Source organism: Callorhinchus milii, unplaced genomic scaffold, assembly GCF_018977255.1.
Source record: "Callorhinchus milii isolate IMCB2004 unplaced genomic scaffold, IMCB_Cmil_1.0 Scaffold16, whole genome shotgun sequence".
Taxonomy (NCBI): domain Eukaryota; kingdom Metazoa; phylum Chordata; class Chondrichthyes; order Chimaeriformes; family Callorhinchidae; genus Callorhinchus; species Callorhinchus milii.
Window position 1 is genome coordinate 7,778,340 of NW_024704757.1, and position 21,168 is coordinate 7,799,507.

Here is a 21,168-nt window from a genome sequence, read left to right on the forward strand (position 1 = left end):
ACAAGCACATTAATGGCTGTGTTTCATTCCCTTATTTCAGGCCTTTCTGGTCCAATCACATTACTCCATCCAATGAAGGCCACAGACCTACCATTAGTCCCACACGGTGGATTTCCTCAGACATTTAACAAAGAATTCAATGGGCAAGACTTGGGACAGGTTGTCATGGCCAATATTCCAACTGCAATGACTTTTTTTTTTAAAAAAGACATGAACACAGACTTCTCCAAAGCTCTGTGACATAAGAAGCAGAAACTTGTACAAGTCATTACAGATTCACTGTGGCATCTGCCCTGAATCTCACTTCTGATGGGGAAAAAATTAACGCAGCTAGAACGCAAACAAACCTTGGCCCCATCGAGGTCTGTTAGGTGCATCAATCCGCAGTCCTCTGTCAATGTGTATATACTGAAAACCTGTCTCAGAAATTACTGCATTCAGCTTTAATGGCCATTTTCTGAAAATAGATGCCTACTAGTTTCATACAGTATTTAATATCTAAATCCACAAAAAAAAGTATTTGCAAGTCATTAATACCATCCTTTGCTTTCAGCCCCATGTGCATATCAGTGGGTGCTTTGTTATTATAGTTATACACTTGGTCAGGTGGAGCATCGCGGAATGTGCCCCTTTTGCGGACATGCTGCAGCTGTGAGGGTCTCTGTCTGATTGGCTGTGCCTCTCTCAGCTCATTCCATCAGCTGTTCAGTCTCACTCCTTCAGACCAAAGTCAGCCCCTCAGTGCTGAGAGTCATTTCAGGTAGGTTGTGTAACGTTCTGAAGGCGTCCCCCAGTCTGATAAGGCTACTCGTATTCAAGAAACTGTTTGTGATAAAACAAGAGATACCTGGAACACAAACAGTTTATAATTTAAAAACTTGGTGAAATTTGCAATGTGTAAAATACTAATTAACACTGGTGATAAAAACCAATAATAAATGCCAGGCAAGACAATCAACAACTAAAACACTCCATGGGCAGTTACACTGGCAACCCTCGCCCCCTGCACCATAGGCTGTTTGGGGCCTAACCATTGTCACAGAGCAGAGGGCAGGGGTGGGAGGGTGTCTTATATTTGACTGTCACTATCATATTGATCAATAAAACCCTTTTGGTGATGATTTACACGTTGTGCCATAATTTTCACCATAGACTTTGTCTGACAAGTTCGGCTTTGATACATATATTACAGTAGTTACTCAAAATAATAATCCTTACATTTGGTATAAAATCTTTCACTTTAGAACATGTTACACGTTGGTGTGTGTGCATGTGTATATATATATATGTATAATATGTGCACAAGCATGTGTGTACAGGAGTGACCAAGGTGTGAAGTAAATGTGAGTGTATGAGGAGGTGCGCACATGGGTATGAGAGAATGTGCGCTCGAGTGTATGAACATGTTGCGCGCAAGAGCTAATAATACCTATTAGCTGTAGGCACCATACGTTAAAGTTAAGATGAAGTCATGGTACGTACCCTTCACTGTCCAGCACATCCTTGATGCTGGCCTTGGTGATAATGGCATCATCACACTTAAACCACTGGTCCTTGTGTTGCCGAATGAAGCTGGTGTAGTGCCCACTCTCCAGGGTGCCCTGGTGATTGACGACTGCAAATAGCGAATACCTGTAGAGAAGCAGCAAGATATTACTCAGGTCAGTAACTTACAAGCGTTTAATGTTAATCAAACACAGATCCATATTCTATTCGAACACAATTAATTTTCCCCATAGAAAATGTACACATCTCAGATAGAAACATTTTGAAATTAATTTTGTTGAAAACATTTCTCAACCTGTTCTCCATTATTTAATTTCTCAAAATTAAACCTGCTTTTCCCACCATTCACAGAACCAGCAGCTTCACTCTCAATCAGTGCCTTCGCCTTTCCTAGGATGTAATATTGAGGAAACTGTTCATGATTCAGCCAAGGCAACGTGCATGATGGTGGAAAAGAAAAGGAGAAGACAAGTGAAAGGTTTTCAACTTTAACAAAGTTGATTTCAACTTTAACAAAGTTGATTTCAACTTTAACAAAGTTGATTTCAACTTTAACAAAGTTGATTTCAACTTTAACAAAGTTGATTTCAACTTTAACAAAGTTGATTTCAACTTTAACAAAGTTGATTTCAACTGTAATAAAAGTTTTTGAAGTCGATCAATATCTAGAATTCATTAAAATGTACATTGCACATGGAATCAAGTATACAATCAACTTTAATAAAGTTGAAATAAGTAGGATAAAAATAATTCATAAATAGGAGAATAAAAAGGAAACTGAAAACATTTTTAAATTTATTGTTATGGATTAGGATTACTATCATAACAATACAAGTATCCCTATCTTTGAGTAATTTTAACAATCAAACACTTGGATGTCATTTAGCACTGCATGAATTTAAAAATACACAAATCCCTTAGTCCAGGAAGACAGGAGTTTTCACAAATCTTCCAAAAAACAGATTAAAATTCATCACAAATTAGCTACTTGGATTTCAAAAATCACCCAAAAAATACATAAAACAATGACAAGCACTGCAGACCTTCTAAGGTTTATAATATTTATAAACGAGAAAGGCAACTTCTAGGAATATCATATTTGCTGATAATGTGACCAAGTTAATACTGTTATAGAAGAATTCACTAAAATGTACATTGCACATGGAATCAAATATACAAGGATCATAAATATAGCAACATATGGGAAAGGCAGCCATCAATCTGCTCCAAGTTGAATGAATACCACACGGTTGGTTATGTGGCTACAAGACTCGCTTCTTTTGCCAGTTTCCTCTTTAATTTAATAACAGAGGCTCCCTGGGCTGCTATATATTTATTACCCGCTGTATAAAGCTAAACTAGCGGTTCACTTTTTCTCTTCTTCACTGGAGTCAGAGGCCCTTGTACAATACAATTAACATTTATTGTGTGCTTTCACACCAGGAGGAAATCTCGTCCATCACGGGTAAGTATGTTACAGGAATCCCACAAGTTGACAAGTGATAGGTAATTTTTTTAAAATCACTGGTGACAGGGCTGCACACACTTGTTCACACTTTCAGCCTGTGCCAGTTACCTGAAAACACATGGACTCACTATAAACGATCTTCTTCTCCCCCAGTAACATGGAGAAATTTCTTCATAAAAGGGCACTGTTTATCCACACGTCCATTTATTCACACAAAGCTCCGAAGTGGAAGTGGGCACTGGGCTGGGATACCAGCAAAAAAAATCCTGTTCTGTGCCTATGCTAAGTTGTGCTTGTGCTCAATTGAGTGCATGTTTATCAACAACATGATCTAGAAAAGTGTTGTTAGCACAACTTCACACATGCATAAAACAGGATTTTCCTCCATTAGCTTAAAGGTCAGTCTCGCTGCACAATACAGTACTTTTATATAGTGAAGCATTAGCGTATGAAAGAGATAAAGAAAAAAAGCTGGAGACTCAGAACCAGTGTTAGTAACAAAGAGTCAAAGAGAAAGAAAGAAAAAAGATAGAACATGGCAGAGAGACAGCGTGGCACAGAGAGAGAGAGAGAATGGCGTAGAGAGCAGCAGAGAGACTGCTTGAGTGTGGCAGAGAGAGAGAGAGAGAGTGAAAGTGTGGCAGAGAAAAAGAGAATGAGAGAGAATGGCAGAGAGAGAAAAAGAGAGCCTGGTAGAATGAGAGAGAGAGAGAGAGAGAGAGTGGCAGAAAGACTGAAGAGCACAGTGAGAGACCAATGACATTATAACTCCTGGTAGTTAGCATTGTAGCCAATTGGTATTTTGCATGACGTCCCATTATCCGCACTGTTTGCTTATCTGCAATGGGGCCGATCCCAATTTAGTGTGGATAATTGGCTCTCTACTGTACTCCATCAGCCTCTTGCATCAATGGAATCTCTGCATCAGACTGACTACCTCTCCTTCCCAGCTACACAGGACTTGTGAACAGTGAAGACATCCCTTTCTTTGCTGTGTACCACATTCAGAATGAGTTGTGAAGTCTTCATTATAACTGTGCTGATATTCAATAAGAGAAAGGATTGAAGTTAAAACAGATTTCATGCAATTATAGAAAATAAATAATAATGATAAAAATGGAAAAACTACATATATTTCTGAAAAGTGACTCTTTAGTCAGTTTAGATCTTTAAAGGGATTTGTTTAATTTCTAAATATATTAAATATGAAACTTATTTAAGTAAAAGCTTTCTATCTCAAATGAGTCCACAATATTTTCAAACTACAAATTTCAGATCAGCCAAATCAGCCCCTATTGGAATGATTAATTCCTTTTGGCTGATCCCTATTCCTCAAAGAACCCATATTTCTAGAATGACTTGGATAAGACACCAGCTCCTAGGCATGAAAAAGCCTCTGGGGGGACAATCCCCTCCAATTACTCAGTTGCAATCATGTTCTCCAAGTTAGTCAAACACACAGCATGAAGCAATGTATAACTTCAGTTCGATGCAGCAATTCGATGAATGCAATTTTGAAACTGCTGAAACTTACTTATTCTCATTGTTTAGACTATCCACAGGCTGCAGGTACTGTCCATTCATTCTGCTCTCTTTACTACAAAAAAACATAGAAAGTATTGTTTTCACATAAAACACGTACTAGTAAGAATAGTGGTTCATATGTAATTCACAGTACATATACAGGGCAACTCAAGTGAAGCCATATTGTTGTGTGTAGTAAACAGCTGTGTCTAACAAGACTAACTATCTCTTTCTTCAGAAAGCATGGAATGAGAAAGAGCTACTCAGCCCATTCCCTCCACAAAGTACTCACGTTCCTCAACAATGGACATAGCTGCTTATCTCAGGGGGAAACCATCGGTACAAACAGTACTTGCCATTGATAATGCATCTTATGCATCTAAAATGTTTCTTGCAATGAGTTACTTTACTTTTAAAAAGTGTAACAGATGTAGGCAAAAGCAGCAGTTAATCTATCTGGCAATACTGACATACAGGAGTGAGATGAATGACCAATTGATCTGGATTAGCGTGAATTTGAATGAGGGAGAAATATTAGCCAGGACACTGGGAGTACTCCCTGTTCTCCGTCAAATAATGTCCACCTGAACCCCAGACAAAAAGCCCTTTGATTTAACATCTCATCTGAAGCATGGAACTCCAATAAAGTACTACACGTGAGTGTGAACCCAAGCACTGGCACAGCCTAAAAACCCACAACCTTCAAACCCAGAACAAATTGACTCATGTCAACCTTAACCCCAACCCTAACCCAACCGAAGATAATCCCGATTCCTAAAGGTAATCGAGCAAAAACTCACGGATATTTCTCCTCCCAATTGAACTCTGGCCACAGACAACAATGTTTACACCCACCGGTCAACACAGAAAACACCGTGTCCCATCTCACTCCACGTCCACCTCCAAAACAGTTCTTATAAAGCATTCTAAAGGAGTTAATTAGCATCGACTGTTTTAGGAAGTCTGCTCCACATTCTTACCTCTAGCCTCGGCAACAGGGCCTAGTTTCTCCAATTATCACTTTATACAATTTTGTTGCAAAAATATGCAGCAATTTGCATTGGTCAGAACCCAACAGCAAGTAATGTCTGTGGGTTGAACTGCAAGTACACACAGCAGCCAGTACAGCCACTTAGTCACATACACCTTTCACATTTCAGAATATCTGACTTAGACAAATGCCAGTTATGCATTACCCTTAATGTACGCAATGTATTTTGTTAAATGTTGGACTTTTGTAGTATCTTCCTAATACTGAATACCATGTATTTACGCAAGTTGGTGTAATTTAAAAAAAAATCATTTAAATAGATATTTAATAATTTCAATTAAATACTAGATACAAGTAATTAAAAGTATTTGAAAGTCAGATATGAAATGTCATCCTAAAATCTCTTTGATTATAAACATACATTTATTTATGCATCAGAAACCAATCGATCTCCAGCCTAGCTAATTGCGAAACAGACCCAGAAGGTCGCTGGTTCAATCGCCATATGTGCTGGTACAGTTGATCTCAGCCAGAATTGAAGGTGAGATGTTAAAGCCACTACAATTAGCCTCAAAGGCACTGGGCTAGAGAGGGAAAAATCTATCTTTAATGGTTCCCAATCTAATGACTGCTCAATGACCTACGTTGGAAAGGGCACAGGTGCAGGACTTCGAGAGGGCAAAAAGCAGGCCCTAGAATTGTCAACTGCTTCTCTCCACAAGAAGGAGTTGGCTGCGAGTGACACTAACCCTCATTTCCAGAAGGCACCGAATGCAGAATAACTGATCTGTTTTGAGATTAACTCACTTAATCACTTGGTCTCTTAGATCACATTGAAATCATTATTTGTAAATGTGTGGAAATTCATCAATTCTTTTGCTTAGAGTCTCTATTTCCAGCAACTGAAAATACACAGAAGCAGAGTTTTTGTGTGCCAGTTCTGGAGTGTGCAATCTCTTCTCATGTAGTTTATACAGCTAGAATTGAACCAGCTAAAAACGCACAGGTTACCAAGAAGAGACTGCACAGGGTAACAATCTTGCCCACAAAATCCAAGCACCTTCAGGCAAACTGGGCTCAGCATAAGATATTAAAAGTCCCAATGGGAACTGGGTGGAGCTGGAAATTAGAACTTAAGTCTTTTTACCGACAGGATTTGCGTTCAAATTCAGACCAGCAGTTGGTTAAAGAATCTCTCTCACGCAAATGAAATGGGTATGGAGCATTTTGGCATGAAAACTCAAAGCTCCGACCTCATTCAGTCCATAAAGATGGAAGAAATACGAAATGGAGAAATTCACACTGGTTAGTGTGCAAGCTCCTCTCGGGATGGGGACGAAGCACATTTATGGGCATGAGAAAAGCTTGACTTTGAATCTAACTAGTGTACTGTAGGTGGCCTGAGAATGCTTAATGTCGACATTGCGTAACAAAAAGTAAAGAAATGTTCTTTTCCCAGCAACAATATCCATCACCTAGGAGTACAAACATTAACCTAAATAAAAATTGACAAGATTAATGTTCTCTGCAAGAGGGATTCTTACCTTCGGGATAATGCCATTTGCACAGCTACGCTTATTGTTTGCTCATTCTGGGCTCTGCAAAGACTGCTGGGTAAGACCAGATGGGATGATTCATTTGTAAAACAATTCAAACAACAACGGGGACTAACATAAATAACGAAAATTAATTCCCTCCAACTTTTTGTCAGCATGTTTTTTGGGAGAACTACAAATACAAATTTATTTATGATGTCGCAAGTGTTAATTGGTAAAGATAATTATAAAGATCTAGGTGATACAGAAAAGAAAAGTCAATAAATTATCGTATTGTCGCAGAGTTTGAGCTTGCACAGCATTAAGAGCAGCTACAGTTTCAGTAGCAAGCAAGAGAAAAGCTGTAAATTTCTACCAAAAACTGTAATTTCTACCATTTGCTGTCAGCTAAAGTTCTCATCCTTCACACCCATAGCCACCTGATCCTCTAAATCCTTCAACAGAAACCTGGTCAATTCCTTTTTAACAATATGACCATGAAATGAAAAAAAGATGCCTTGTCCCATTAAACCCACATGTACAATCTATCCAATTCTCACCAACTATCTCCTGATGGAACCTTCTTCAGAAATAAAAAAAACTAGAAATGCAATGCTTCAACCTCCCCACCTTCGCCCTCTACTGGGAACTCTTGCCCAGACCTCTTTCCCCCAATGGGTAGTCTGGTACACAACCTCTCTGGTTACACCAAACCCTTTTCCCTGGCCTCGGTAGATCTGTTAGAAGTGAGATAGTGAGATCAGAAAATATTTGTTCACGCAGAGTGTTGTAAGAATGTGAAATGCATTGCCCCAGAAGGGCATAGCAGCAGGATAATTGTGATACTTAAAAGTAAAATAAATAGATAATTAGGAAGGAAGAAGATTAAAGAATATGAAGAGGAGGCATGGAAATAGGATTAAAACATTTATGAAGGTTCAGTAAACTGTCAAACACTCAATGGCCTCCTCTGGTTCCTACTTTCTGGCAGTTCACATGACAAATATAGCAAATGTTTATTCATGTAACTTCTATCACTTGTGCCTGGTGGGTGATCTATGGACAATACAACTAACGTGTGATGAAACCTCAGATTCATAGTCCAAGCTGCCTTTCTGCTGTTGCTTTCTACTATTTTAATATGATCTGAAGAAATAATAGTCTGAAGATTTTATATTGTATCTTCTTATCTCCTGGAATTAATTGCATATTGCATATGACCTTACTATAAATTCAATGGGTTATCTGGTGTTGAAATAGGCTCAAGGGAGACAAGGGAGGTCTAGTTCGTCATACCCACAGCACTGTCTACATCCTTCAACAGTGGTGAACTATTTCGTCCAGCAGCACTACACCGTGCAGAAACCGTTCCACAGAAAGGAAAAGAGCAGACAAACTCGTTTTTGTTCTAGAAGCATTACAAAACTCCGCAGCAGGACCTGTGCAAATCATTCAATGCCTTGCTGCTGATGACTCCAATGAAACTTCTGTGTAAGGATTGGAAACAGTAGGGTGTGCGAAAGGCAATGTTTTTGGTCTGGTGTCCTTTTGTAATTTATGGAATTATGGTCAACTTCACAGAAATGGCTTTAAAACCTGCAGGTTGTGCGCCTGGGTTTGGTAAGCAGGAACCAGGATCCCTCAAAAAGCAACAGAAACCTGATTGAGCCGAGTGTAGGAAAGAGACTTGAACATTCAAGGTTCATAAAGTAAAACTATAAGAAATGTCAGGGCCAAGGAAAGGTTATTTTGCCACTGCAACTCATCTCTGTATTGGGAGTTAGTTCAGGAGATAAATACCCAAATAAATCAGTTTTAAAACAGGAAAAATGCTGGTGATGCTAATAACTGAACAAGTGCACTGAGCACAGACCTTTGGGGGAACATTTCATGTTTATTAATAATCAATCAAGTGTTCCCAACAATGATAATCAAGATAACATATTTTTATAGTAAAGCACTGGTCAGACAGATAATGGCCAGCAGCTCAGCTATGAACTGACTGAACCCAACAGCAGCCGGACAAAAGATCAGAGCGAATAACAACACTCTACAAGCAACGACCGGGTGCTGCATTCAAGAAAAATGTTGAACGTTATGTGCACAGATCCTCCTACGTAGTTGGCATGGTGACCTCTACTCTTGCCTGTGCTGGGAACCCCCCACCCATGACAGTCATTAGAATTTGAGGCGGAATGAAGCAGGAAGATTTCAAAATACGAAAATTTTCAAAATCATAACCCTATTTGTTTGCTAGAGTTCACTATTATTGGATGTTTTATTGAGAGGATTTGCTGATTTTTCTTAGATTGAACATGCCCAAAATAAAGACTGTTATAGATAGAAAGACAGCCATATAGAACACACAGTGCCATGAAAAGGTGATAGTCAAGCTATCAAAAGCACAAGTGAATAGAGTCCGCTTCACTGTGGTGTTTAAGTGTTAAACACGAGTGCTATGCATTGCGTTCTCAAGTACCTGGAAGCCATGAATGGCGTCATATCCAGCTCCAGTGGGAATGAGACATAGGTCGTGATCTTTCGTCGTAACTTGGCTGAGTGTTCAAACCTCTGGAAAAATAAGAGCAAAGATCACTGCCTGCATCATAAACAGCGACAAAAATCATCGCTCACCAGAGAACAAGCCAGCGGGTGTCTCACACTCACACACATACACTCTCCTCCCCTTCCCCTGGTCTGCTTATGTCATCAAGATCAGGGCCTTACAATTTTAGTTCAGTTGCTCTACAGAAATAAACAGATCGTTATGTATCAATTCTTCACAGGAAACTATAGAATAACAACAATAAAAATGGTGCATTTCACAAAGCACAATCCTCAAAGTGCTACACATTGATGGTACAGAACACCAAGCAGACTGCAAACAGACAAAGGGGGAGAGTGAGCGAGCGAGGGGGAAGATTGAGCGAGCAGGTGGGGGGGGGGGGGGGAGGAGAGTGAGCGACTGAGCGGGGGCTGGGGCGGGAGAGCAGATTCAGTAAGACCAGGAAAGTTGGGTAATAGTAACGAAACAACCTATAAAAAAGTAGCTCTTTCCATCTATTCACAATACTCATCAATAATTTAGAATTTAGACTAAAAAGCGTGAAATTAAAGTTGCAGAGGATTTCCGCTTGTCTCTAAGTGAAAGAGAAAAGCAGCTCAGGTAAACTACTCAAGACATTAAAGATGCTCTTAGTGCTGATCCCCATCTTAAACAGATTTTTAAAAACAAAGTCACTTACACCTTAGGCTTTTCAACAACATTTGACAATGATCAAAGTTCACAATGATTAGACCTTCATTGACGGAGCAAGATCTGCTTCACATTCCAAGGTAGTGTGTGAGATTCAGTTACTTACTTTGAGATGAAAACAGGCCACGATGGGAAGTTTCTTCATTGTAAGCTGTTTTGTTGACTCTTGATAACTATGGCAACCACTACATTTGATTTTGGCACCGCTTCCTAGATGCTCGGGTCTTGTAAACCTGGTGAAGTTACAGAACTAATGACTTGATAGCAAAATGTTCTACTTTAATTAAACAAACATTAACTATTCAAAGTTAATCAAAGCTTTTGGATTTTTTTATGACAACACCGCAAGCTGCTGTTGTGTCTACACCAGTGTGGCACCAAGGTACACATTTTCACAACCCAAAAAACAGACCATTAGAAAGGCTACCTTCGTAGACAATCTGTAAGTGTGGTGGTCCCAGAGGACATATGGCTTTCTCCATTCACAACATTCCCATCGGAGCCTGGGCTTAGTGGCCAGAACGGTGTGGAAGATCCTGGCAAGTCCAGACTGATGTCCCAGAAAGGATCTATCGTAGTGGAGACACCACTGTCAAGGATGAGAGTCACATGGTCAGAATTTTATGCTCCAGGAACAATAAATGGAAAGTCACAACAAATGTTTTAGATAAGAATTTCCTCCCCAAATAGAATTTGGACCATTAAAACGAGATTTTCTGAAGACAGCTTTGTCTTTTCTGAGCAGGATGTTGATGATGAGATTGAATTTGCAAATGCCCAGTTGCTGCACAGTTTCCCCTCACATTTCCATTGATACTTACACCACATAGTTCCAGACAACCAGATACAGGATCCTTTATAAACTAACAACAAAAAGTAATCTCTTACTGGCAGACTTGGCAAGTGACGTCTGATTGCAACCCTCCTGTGAAGATTTGGTCAATAATGCAGTTACAGTGGTTCGGATTGCTGGCTTTCTTCCCATTGTCGTCACCTACAAAGAAAGACAAATGTGGTAAAAAAACAGAGTCTAACCATCTGAACAAACAGGCTTCTGCCAGACCTATACAGCTTGCTTAGCCATGACTGATAGAAATAGAGTCTGTGACAGAAGATAACTGTGAATGAGGGGAAAGCAAGGAAGTGGCAAAGGGTAACACAGAGGCAGAAGATGATTTTTTTTTTAAATATTGAATTATACCTCTACGCCACACCTGGAAACATTTAGCATTCCGAGTAAAACAACTCTTCCTAACACTTTATAAACTCATTTTAAAAGAATATTTCCAGGATTGAATAATTTATTTTATAGTTATAATAATCCTTGGATTTGACACAGCGCTTTATCACTTTGTAGAGACGTCTCAAAGCACTTCACAGGCTATATTGTAAAGTGGTGCGACTGTGTGGGGGAATGTGGCAGCCAACTTGCACATAGCTATTACGATGGGTTTGAGTTACAAGAATAGTTTTAAAAAAAATTGGGTCCATTTTCTTTTAAGAGAGTAAACTTGGACCCAATTTTCATGAGGGGGATTTAAAGGAAACGTTTTCTTATAGAGGGCTATTAGGACATGTGATCGCTTTGGCACAAGTGGCTATTAGGTTGAGACCAAAGCTCAAAATTAAGGATTATTATTTAGAATGTCAATGGATAAACATTTGAAAAGGAAAAATATAAGAATCAATAATTATATCCCAATCTTTCCTTTCTCCGATTCAGCTAGTGGACACCCTTTCATTGGAAAAAGAAACAGTAATGTGTGAAATCCAATCTGTAAAGCACACACTGATCTGCATCAAAATCCATCTGCTGCTGAATGGGTCCTGATCTTGTTGAATGCTGCTTAGCATTGCTCTTGAACCACAGCAACAGTCTCCTCTCCTCCCACTTCTCCCTTGTTTGGAATCCAGTGTGCAGTGCTCAGAGATGCTCTCCAGCTACATAAATGCAATTTGTTGCTCTGCTCGCCAGACTCTCCCCGACAGGTTGCAGATTATCCAGAACTCTGTAGCCCGTGTTCTTTCCCACCCTGAGATCCGTGAGCCTATACCTCCATTCTGGCATCCCATTCTGACTGCAGATCAAGTTAAGAAACGGTCCCCCAATTCTTCAGTTTAAGAATTACTTTGGCAGAGCACTGATTGATTACTCATCGATTGCTCTCTTTTCAAAGAGCCGGCACAGACTCGATGGGCCGAATGGCCTCTTTTTGTGCTGTACTATTCTATGATTCTGATTTTCTATCCAAGAAATTACTTTTGACATGGGGAATATTAAAAGAGCAGGTAAGAAAGATCAGTTGGAAAAGGAGGAGAGAAAAAAGCTTTAAACTCCTGGTAACATTAATCGTTTTGCAATTACCATTCCCAAAAAGGAAACAGTTACTTCTTAGCAGTTTGAGCAATATTGAATCAAGATTCTACGTTAAACTCTACAAAATTCAGAACTTCATAAGAATAGCATTCAATTACAAGAACAGGATAGAAAACAGTGCTTACAGAACGAACACAGCAAAAACAGCACAAATGATGAGAGTATCAGAGGGGTTGTTCTCTAAATTCCTACATACCTTTGCAGTGCCTATGTAGGACATCTAGTGCAGCGATGAGAAACTCATGTGCATCCTGCTGTTCATACCCTGCTAAATGCCGTGCATGTGTCCATACCAGATGTAGTAACCTATATGGAATATGTGGAGACCGATACCCAGAGTAAAACTGAAAGAGAGACATTTTTGTTAAAATGGGAAATCAACCCCTCCATTATTGAACATTTCAATGAAATTCCTTTCTGCACTTTTGTGAAACAATAATAATAATCTTTGCATTTGATATAGAGCTTTTCATGTCTTCTAGACGTCTCAAAGTGCTTCGCAGAATATACCGAAAAGTGAATTGACTGTATTTTTGTGGGTGAAACACAGCAGCCAATTGCGCACAGCAGTGTCCCACAAACAGTCGTGGATTGAAGTGACCAATTTATTATTGTTTTTTTTCTTGAGGGATTATTATCAGGCGTGTGGAGTAAGGAAACTTACCCAAAGATTTCGACCTGCTGGGAATCAAACCCAGGTCTCTCGCTTGCGAGGTGAGTGCTCTAACTACTGAGGTACAGGACTCCACAGTAAATCTTGTGTATATTTTAAATTTTCATTGCAACTATTCTCTTATCCTTGATGTCATCCTAACGAATCTAGAATGCATCCTGTCCCCTTGCTCTGATATCATTTTCTCACTCGATCTCTGTAAAGTGGTGTGAGATATTCTCCCTTGGTGAAAGGTGCTATATACATGCAAATTGTTATTTCTAAAAATGGATCATAGAATGTGTCCATAATATTCCAGAAATAATTTCCTGTACAACTTAACATCACCTGTATTTTTACTCAATGCCTCCTGTACATATAAAATGATCCAATTTATAATAATCAATGCATTTTATATAGTGCCTTTCATTTCAGGAGAACGGCTCAAAGTGATTCACAAGATCAGTCTGCACGAAGAAGCCCTTCATCCCAGGTGATCTCATCGCTCCAGCACTCCTAACCCTACCGTCCCCAATCACTACAACTAAGCTGCTTTTTTAATGAGTCCCTGTGTCCTGGCCCCCACCAGCTTTCCTGGTAACTTGATCCAGTCATTGATTACCTTCTGGGTAAAGAAAAACTTCCTGATATCCATCCTGAAATCATCCTTTAGAAGTAAACCTATGTCCTCTTGTCTATTTCTTGTTGCATCCTAAAGTGTTGATCTAGGTTTACTTTTACAATCCTATTTAAAATGTTGTACACCACTATGAGGTCCATTCCAAGTCATCTTCTCTAAAGACTGAAAATGCAAATATACAGTGCACTCCACTTAATTGCATATAAGATATTTGCTTAATTGCATGAAAGACAGAAGAGATTTAGAGGTGTAAAGGGCAATTTCAGGATGGATATCAGGAAGTTTTTCTTTACACAAAGGGTCATCAACGACTGGAACAATACGATTTAATTCATACCTGTACAATTAGTTTAGACAACAACAACAACTTGGATTTATATAGCGCCCTCCAAGCCGGACGGCATCTCAGAGCTCTTTACAGTAACTGCATTGGTTAACTGCATTGGTTGAGGAGTTTACCTCGTGAGCAATGCCAACTCTAGTTAGAAGTACAGTATTCCAGGAGGAATGGTTGCTGTCCTAAAGTAAGACAGCATTGACTTTACGGTAGCATCGTAAAGCGTTGTTCACTATAGAAGCCTATTATGAGAGGAGAGGCAGCACAGAGTGATGGGAAGGGGGCACCAGTAATGAACCTCAGGTAATTGCATAATCTGTATAATTGCATGGCGTCTGTCCATGCAATTGTACGGAGTGCACTGTAATATAAAATGGAGTAACTCTGTGTACCCTGGTTTTAAAGACTTGTTTACCTGTCCCCAGACGCTCTGCTTCTCCACTTCTTGGGTAATGTTACTATTTAGGGTAAATCAATAGATGTATAATGTTGCCAGCAATTAAAACTCCATCAATTTCAGGATTTTTCTTTGGGACTCCATCCCAGAGCTCCTCCAAATCACACACCCCACTTCTTTCAAGGTCTATTTTAACACCTTCCTTTCTGAGTGCACCTTCGGTCATCTTTTCCCTCGGCTCATTCCCCCAGTCCCCTCAGGAAACAAGCCAGGAATGTCAAGCAGGTTCGGACATCCTCCCGATATGAATGACACTATATGAATGTAAATTTGTATTGCGTTGAAGTCACTTAGCAGCATTTTATTTAACCCTCAGCTATCCTTTAATCCTTGACCAAGGCTATTTCCCTTCATCTCTGCAGCATCGTCTGTCTCTATCACTACCTTATCCTAATTCAGTTGAAACACTAATTCACGCCTTTGTCGCCTCCAGCCTTGATGTCTCCAATATCCTCCTCACCAACCTTCCCAGCTCAATCCTCCCCAAACTCCAGATCATTCAAAAATCTGCAACTTGTTATCCTTTGCCATACCAGGCTCCTCGAGCCCATTACTCCTATCCTCTCCAGGAACTACTTGTTCCCTAATTCCAGCAGATTGACTTTACGATCTTCAGTGTAACTTTCAAATGCCTCCATGCCTTTGCCTCACAATAAAAAAATTACATTTGTAAAGCACCTTTCACGTCAGGAGAACATTCCAATGAGCTGAACAGGACCTAACGGTGGGGGGTGGAGAGTTGGGATGAGGGAGGGCAGAGAGGTAGAAAGGCGGCTGAAGGCACAATCGAAAAGGAGGGTCTTAAATAGTGAGGGAGCGAGGTGAAGGGATTGTGGGATGGATTTCCAAAGGGTGGGGGCAGAGAGGCTGAAAGCCGGGCCACTGATGGTAGGGCAGGAGACATGGAGCATGCCAGTGCCTACTGAACAGAAGGAGCGGACAGGTTGATAGGGGGTTAGAACGTCAGAGAGGTAGGAGGGGGCAAGGCCATGGAGGGCCTTGAAAATGAGAGCGAGGATTTTAAATTCTATCCTCTGAGGAATGGGGAGCCAGTGGAGCCGGGCGAGAGTGGGGGTGGGGGTGATGGGGTCACAGAGCCTGGTGCGGAAGAGGACATGAGCTGCAGAGTTCTGGATGATCTGCAGCTTGTGGAAGCAAGAGTTGGGGAGACTGACAAGGAGGGAGTTTCCGTAGTCGAGCCTTGAGGTGACGAATGCGTGTATGAGGGTTTGAGGAGAGAATGGGCAGGCGTGGGAGGGTGAACGGAGGAGCCGGTTGGTGTTGGATAATAGGAGTCTGATGTTGTCTTCATGTCCAAGATTAGGCGGTACGTTTTGATGTGGTCTAGACAGATCTTGTGGAGGTAATTTTGTGGAATCCTGTAGCTCAGTGGTTAGAGCACTCGCTTTGCAAGTGAGAGAGTTCAATTCCAGGCAGAGGGCGAAACCTTGGGTAAGTTTCCTTACTCCACACGCCTAATAATAATCCCTCCAAAAAAACAAAACAATAATAAATTGGTCATTTTCAATTCATGACTGTTGTGGGACATTGCTGTGAGCAATTGGCTGCCGCGTTCGCCCACAAATATACAGTCAATTCACTTTACAGTATGTTCTGTGAAGCGCTTTGGGACGTCTAGAAGATGTGAAAAGCGCTATATCAAATGCAAGGATTATTATTATTATTATCTGCCGGTGGACCGTTAGATCAGAATTTAGCCAGGTATGTTCGGCAGCCCATATCTGAGCCTTGAGGGAGCGGAGGTGGGTGAGGTTCGTGATTAGGAGTAGTTCGGGTGGTGAGGGGGGCGGTTGGGATGTGGGGTATGGTGGGAAGTATAGCCGGGTGGTATGGGGTGATCCAGGTTTCAAAAAGGGGCACCATGTTGGTATTTTCATCAAAGATGAGGTCATTGATGGTCACCGCCTTGTTGCCACCCTATCTTTTGTGATGCTCTGTGGTCCTAGTCTTCAACCCATTCCCTCTGCCATCATGAAAGTGATGGTATTTTAAATGCTGGCAACATCTTAAATCCATTGATTTACCCTAAATAGTAAGATGCCTGTTACTTGCTGCTCCAGCTACTGGCCCATCTCCAACCTCCCTTTTCTGTCCAAGGTCCTTGAGTTGCCTCCCAGCTTCGCTCTTCCTCTCCTCCCACTCCCTCCATCAGCCCCTCCAATCGGGTTCCCGTGCTGCCCACAGCACGGAAACTGCTCTGGTCAAGGTCACAAATGACATCCTGACCATGTGTTACAGGGCTCTCTCTGCCTACTTGTCCTCCTCTACCTCTCCACTGCTTTTGAAAGTGGGACCATTCAATCCTCCTCCACTGCCTCTCCTCCCAACCTCAACCTCAAGGTTCTGTCCTTGACTGGTGCAGGTCCTATCTTTCACACCGCTTCCATTTCGTCTCAGCAAACAGCTTCTCCTCCAGCCTCCGAACTGACTTGTGCAGCATTCCTCAGGGCTCTGTCCTCGGTCCCCTCCTCTTCACCCTCTACATGCTCCCCCTTGGTGACATAATCCGCAGACATGGGGTAAATTTCCACATGCAATGCAGATGACACCCAACTCAATCTCTCTGCCTCCACCCTCAACTGCAGGACTACTGGCGTCATGACCGACTGCCTGTCCGACATCAAGTCCTGGACGAGGGACAACTTTCTCCAGCTGAACGTCAGCAAGACCGAGGGCCTCCTGATTGGCTCGCGCCAGCGCCTCCGCACCTCGGGCGCTGGCAGCATCAGCTTCCACAGCTGCACACTCAACCTCACTAAGCCAGTCAGTAACCTGGGTGTCTTGTTTGACCCTGAACCAACCATTTTCCCCCACATCCGGGCCATGACCGGCACTGCCTACCACCACCACCGCAACAGTGCCAGACTCCACCACTGCCTCAACACCCAGGCTGCCAAAACCCTTACCCACGCACTTGTCACATCAAGGCTCGATTATGGAAATTCCCTCCTCATCGGCCTTCCCAACTCTTCCCAAATCATCATCCAAAACTCTGCAGCTCGTGTACTCTCATGCACCAGGCTCCGTGGCTCCATCACTCCCACCCTCATTCGACTCCACTGGCTCCCCATCCCTCAAAGGATCTAATTCAAGATACTCATTCTCACTTTCAAGATCATCCATGTCCTTGCCCCCCCTACCTCTCCAATCTGTTGACTCCCTACCAACCTGCCCGCTCCCTCCGTTCAACGGGCTCAGGCCTGCTCCATGTCTCCCGCCTGACCCGCCCTAACATCGGTGGCCGAGTTTCCAGCCTCTCTGCCCCCACACTCTGGAACTCCATCCTACAGTCCCTTCGCCTCACTTCCTCCCTTGCCTCCTTCAAGGTTGGTCTCAAGACCCTCCTCTTCGATCGTGCCTTCGGTCGCCCTCCCACCTCTCTGCCTTCCCTCACCCCTACCCCACCCATCCCCTATGTTCGGGTCCTGACCCCTGACTGTCCAACGCCTTGGGATGTCCTCCCGACGAGAAAGGCGCTCCATATATGTAACTTTGTTGTTGTTGCTACTCCATGCCCTCTGTGCTATCATTGATGGGCAAGACTCCAGCAGCTTCCCCTATTCCCTGGAACACCCTCCTTAAATCCCTTCACCTTGACCCTCCCTTTCCACTTTCGAAACCCTACTTTTTTTTGACTGTGCTTTCAGTTTCTCACCCATAAAATATACAGTCAATTCACTTGACAGTATATTATTTGTGAAGCGCTTTGAGACTTCTCAAAGACATAAGGCACTATATCAAATGCAAAGATTATTATCTCTCTTCCACCCCCTATCTGGGGTTCTGACTTTGTAGAGGGCTGTGGGATGTTTAACTCTAGGAAAGATGCTATAAAAGTGCAAGTTGTCAGTATTAGCAATATTGAATCCAGCAATGAAGAACTGAAATCCCCTTTAGCAGACCAACAGAAGCACTTCATCAGTCATGAATGATCATTCTTACATTTTGACCAGGTTCAAAGCTCATCGGTATTTGGGCAGTTTGGATGTTTGAACACTCTCTGGGCTCAAGCTGCCCAATGCCTCTCACCTCCTGAAACAGCCTAGACATTTCACAGACGAGACAGCAGTTTGGACTCTGCATTTCACATTTGTGTCTGTCAGAAAGGAAGAAGTCCCGGAGTAGTGGAGTGTGGGTCAGTGCCTGGACTATGCAGTTCATGAAGCAGGTGTTTCCTAGGTTTATTAGCCCTCGGAGACCTGGAACAGACAATACAGATGTACATGTTTGCTTTTTTGATTGTCACTGAAAAGATTAAAGTGTAATCATTTACACTTTTCAAACAACTGATAAATTATTGGTTTGTTTCAGACAACTTTACAAATGACAAAAAAGCTCAAGTTCAATTAACAACAACAACTTGCATTTATATAACGCCCCTCACAAGGGGCAGCATCCCAGAGCACCGACAGTGACAGGGTATGACGCCCAAGCAGGTCAGAGAGTTAGGGAGATGCCAGGGCACGAAGAGATTTTAAAACGAGTGTCAGGGTCTTGAAATCTTGAAAGGCTGAGGCCCTCCTGATTGGCTCGCGCCAGCGCCTCTGCACTCAGGCTCTGGCAGCATCAACCTCCATGGTTGCACACTACAACTCACCAGCCAGTCAGGAACCTCGGTGTCTTGTTCGACCCTCAACTGTCTTTTCTTCCCCACATCCAAGCCATGACCCGCTCTGCCTTCCCTCACCTCCGTAACATCGCCCGACTCCGCCACTACCTCACCCCTCAGGCCGCTGAAACTCTTGTTCATGCCTTCATCACTTCCAGGCTCAACTATGCAAATGCCCTGCTTGTCGGCCTTCCCAACTCCTCCCTCCACAGACTGTTGATAATCTAGAACTCTGCAGCTCGTGTCCTCTCCAGCACCAAACTCCGTGACCCCATCTCCCCCACTCTCGCCCGACCATTAGTTCCCTATCCTTCAGAGGATCCAGTTCAAGATCCTATACACAAGGTCCTCATCTATAAAGCCCTCCAAGGCCTTACCCCACCTACCTCTGTGACCACCTAACCCCCTACCAACCCACTCACTCCCTCCACTCAGCCGGCTCTGGCTTGCTCCACGGCCCCCGACCCACCTTTGACGGGAGAGCCTTCAGCCACTCTGCCCCCAACCTCTGGAATTCCATTCCCCAATCACTCCGCCTCGTCCCCTCCTTAGCCTCCTTCAAGTCCCGCCTCAAAACCCTCCTCTTCGACCATGTCATCGGTCACCCGCCTTCCCCTCCCTTCCCTTCTCCCCTCCTGACCCCAGCTCGGATCTGAAATGCTGTACACTGTTCAGTGCCTTGGGACATCCTCCCGACGTGAAAGGCGCTATACAAGTGTAATCTTGGTGTCATTGTTGTTGAAAACGATCCGTTTGGTAATAGGGAGCCAGTGGAGCTGGTGTGATGGGGGAACAGAGCTTAATCCAGGCGAGTATGCGAGCGGCGGAGTTTTGGATCAACTGGATCCTGTGCATGGTGGAACTGGGGAGACTGGCAAAGAGGGCATTTGAGAAGATGAGTCGGGAGGTGACGAACCCATGGATGCGTGTTTCAGCTGCATCTGGGGTAAGGCATGGTCAGAGGCAGGCAATGTGGCAGAGGTGGAGGAAGGCGGTCCTGGTCAGGGGATCGGATGTTGGGAAGGAAGAACAGTTGTGGGTCAAACCTGACGCCTAGGTGATGCACCAATTCGGTGAGTCTGCGGGATAGGCCAGGGAGGTTGAGGAGGTCAGAGCCGCAGGATAGAAGATGTCGACAGGAGCCAATGAGTATACTCATTGGCTCACTTATTAACGTAACACATTATGTTAATTTAAGAAAAGCAAAAGAAAAAGCAATGTATAGCAAATAGCAAGTACCAAACAAATTGCAATACAAATTTACATTTATCTAGTGCTTTTTACAACATGAGGACAGTAGAGTAAGACACCAAATCAAAATAAGATTTAAACTGGCAGAATGGAGTAAGGCAAAATTAACTGGCAGAATATTCACTTCCATTCTGCCAGTTTAAACCTGACAAGTAGTGGGAAAGTGCAGAGAGAAGAGCACACCCAACATTACAAACACTGGGAAATTTCCATACCAATATAGAACTCTAGTCTGGTTTGGATATGCTTGAACATGGTGTCAGTCACCGGGATGACCAAGCAACCAAAGCAAACAAAACAGCCAGCCAGCCAGAGACAGAGACAGCGAGAGAGAGAGAGAGAGGATGGGGCGCAGAGAGAGAGAGATGGGGCGCACAGAGAGAGAGGATGGGGCGCACAGAGAGAGAGGATGGGGCGCACAGAGAGAGAGGATGGGGCGCACACAGAGAGAGAGAAGCAGAGAGAGAAACGGAGAGAGACAGACAGGAATTATTTTCATTGGTCAGTGAGTTGGTAATGAGGATAAATTTAAGGTTATACTAAA

At 42.6% G+C, this 21,168-nt stretch overlaps 1 protein-coding gene across 5 annotated transcripts in view; it reads right to left on the reverse strand.

Annotated features, from left to right (window-relative positions):
• Positions 1 to 428: 428 nt before the first annotated feature.
• usp22 (ubiquitin specific peptidase 22) overlaps positions 429 to 21,168 on the reverse strand; it is a 34,022-nt gene continuing 13,282 nt past the window's right edge. The window contains exons 5-14 of one of the 5 annotated variants that reach the window (XM_007893538.2): positions 18,794 to 18,963; positions 12,854 to 13,001; positions 11,169 to 11,274; positions 10,708 to 10,869; positions 10,387 to 10,513; positions 9,504 to 9,595; positions 7,034 to 7,099; positions 4,509 to 4,571; positions 1,483 to 1,632; positions 429 to 847 (exon numbers count right to left, since the gene is read on the reverse strand). In XM_007893538.2, coding sequence (XP_007891729.1) covers positions 805 to 847; positions 1,483 to 1,632; positions 4,509 to 4,571; positions 7,034 to 7,099; positions 9,504 to 9,595; positions 10,387 to 10,513; positions 10,708 to 10,869; positions 11,169 to 11,274; positions 12,854 to 13,001; positions 18,794 to 18,963 — 1,127 coding nt within the window. In that variant the 3' untranslated portion in view covers positions 429 to 804. Of the gene's footprint in view, positions 848 to 1,482; positions 1,633 to 3,750; positions 4,014 to 4,508; positions 4,572 to 7,033; positions 7,100 to 9,503; positions 9,596 to 10,386; positions 10,514 to 10,707; positions 10,870 to 11,168; positions 11,275 to 12,853; positions 13,002 to 18,706; positions 18,964 to 21,168 lie in introns of those variants that run through there. The other 4 variants (XM_007893536.2, XM_007893535.2, XM_007893540.2 and 1 more) reach the window with 4 other exon arrangements.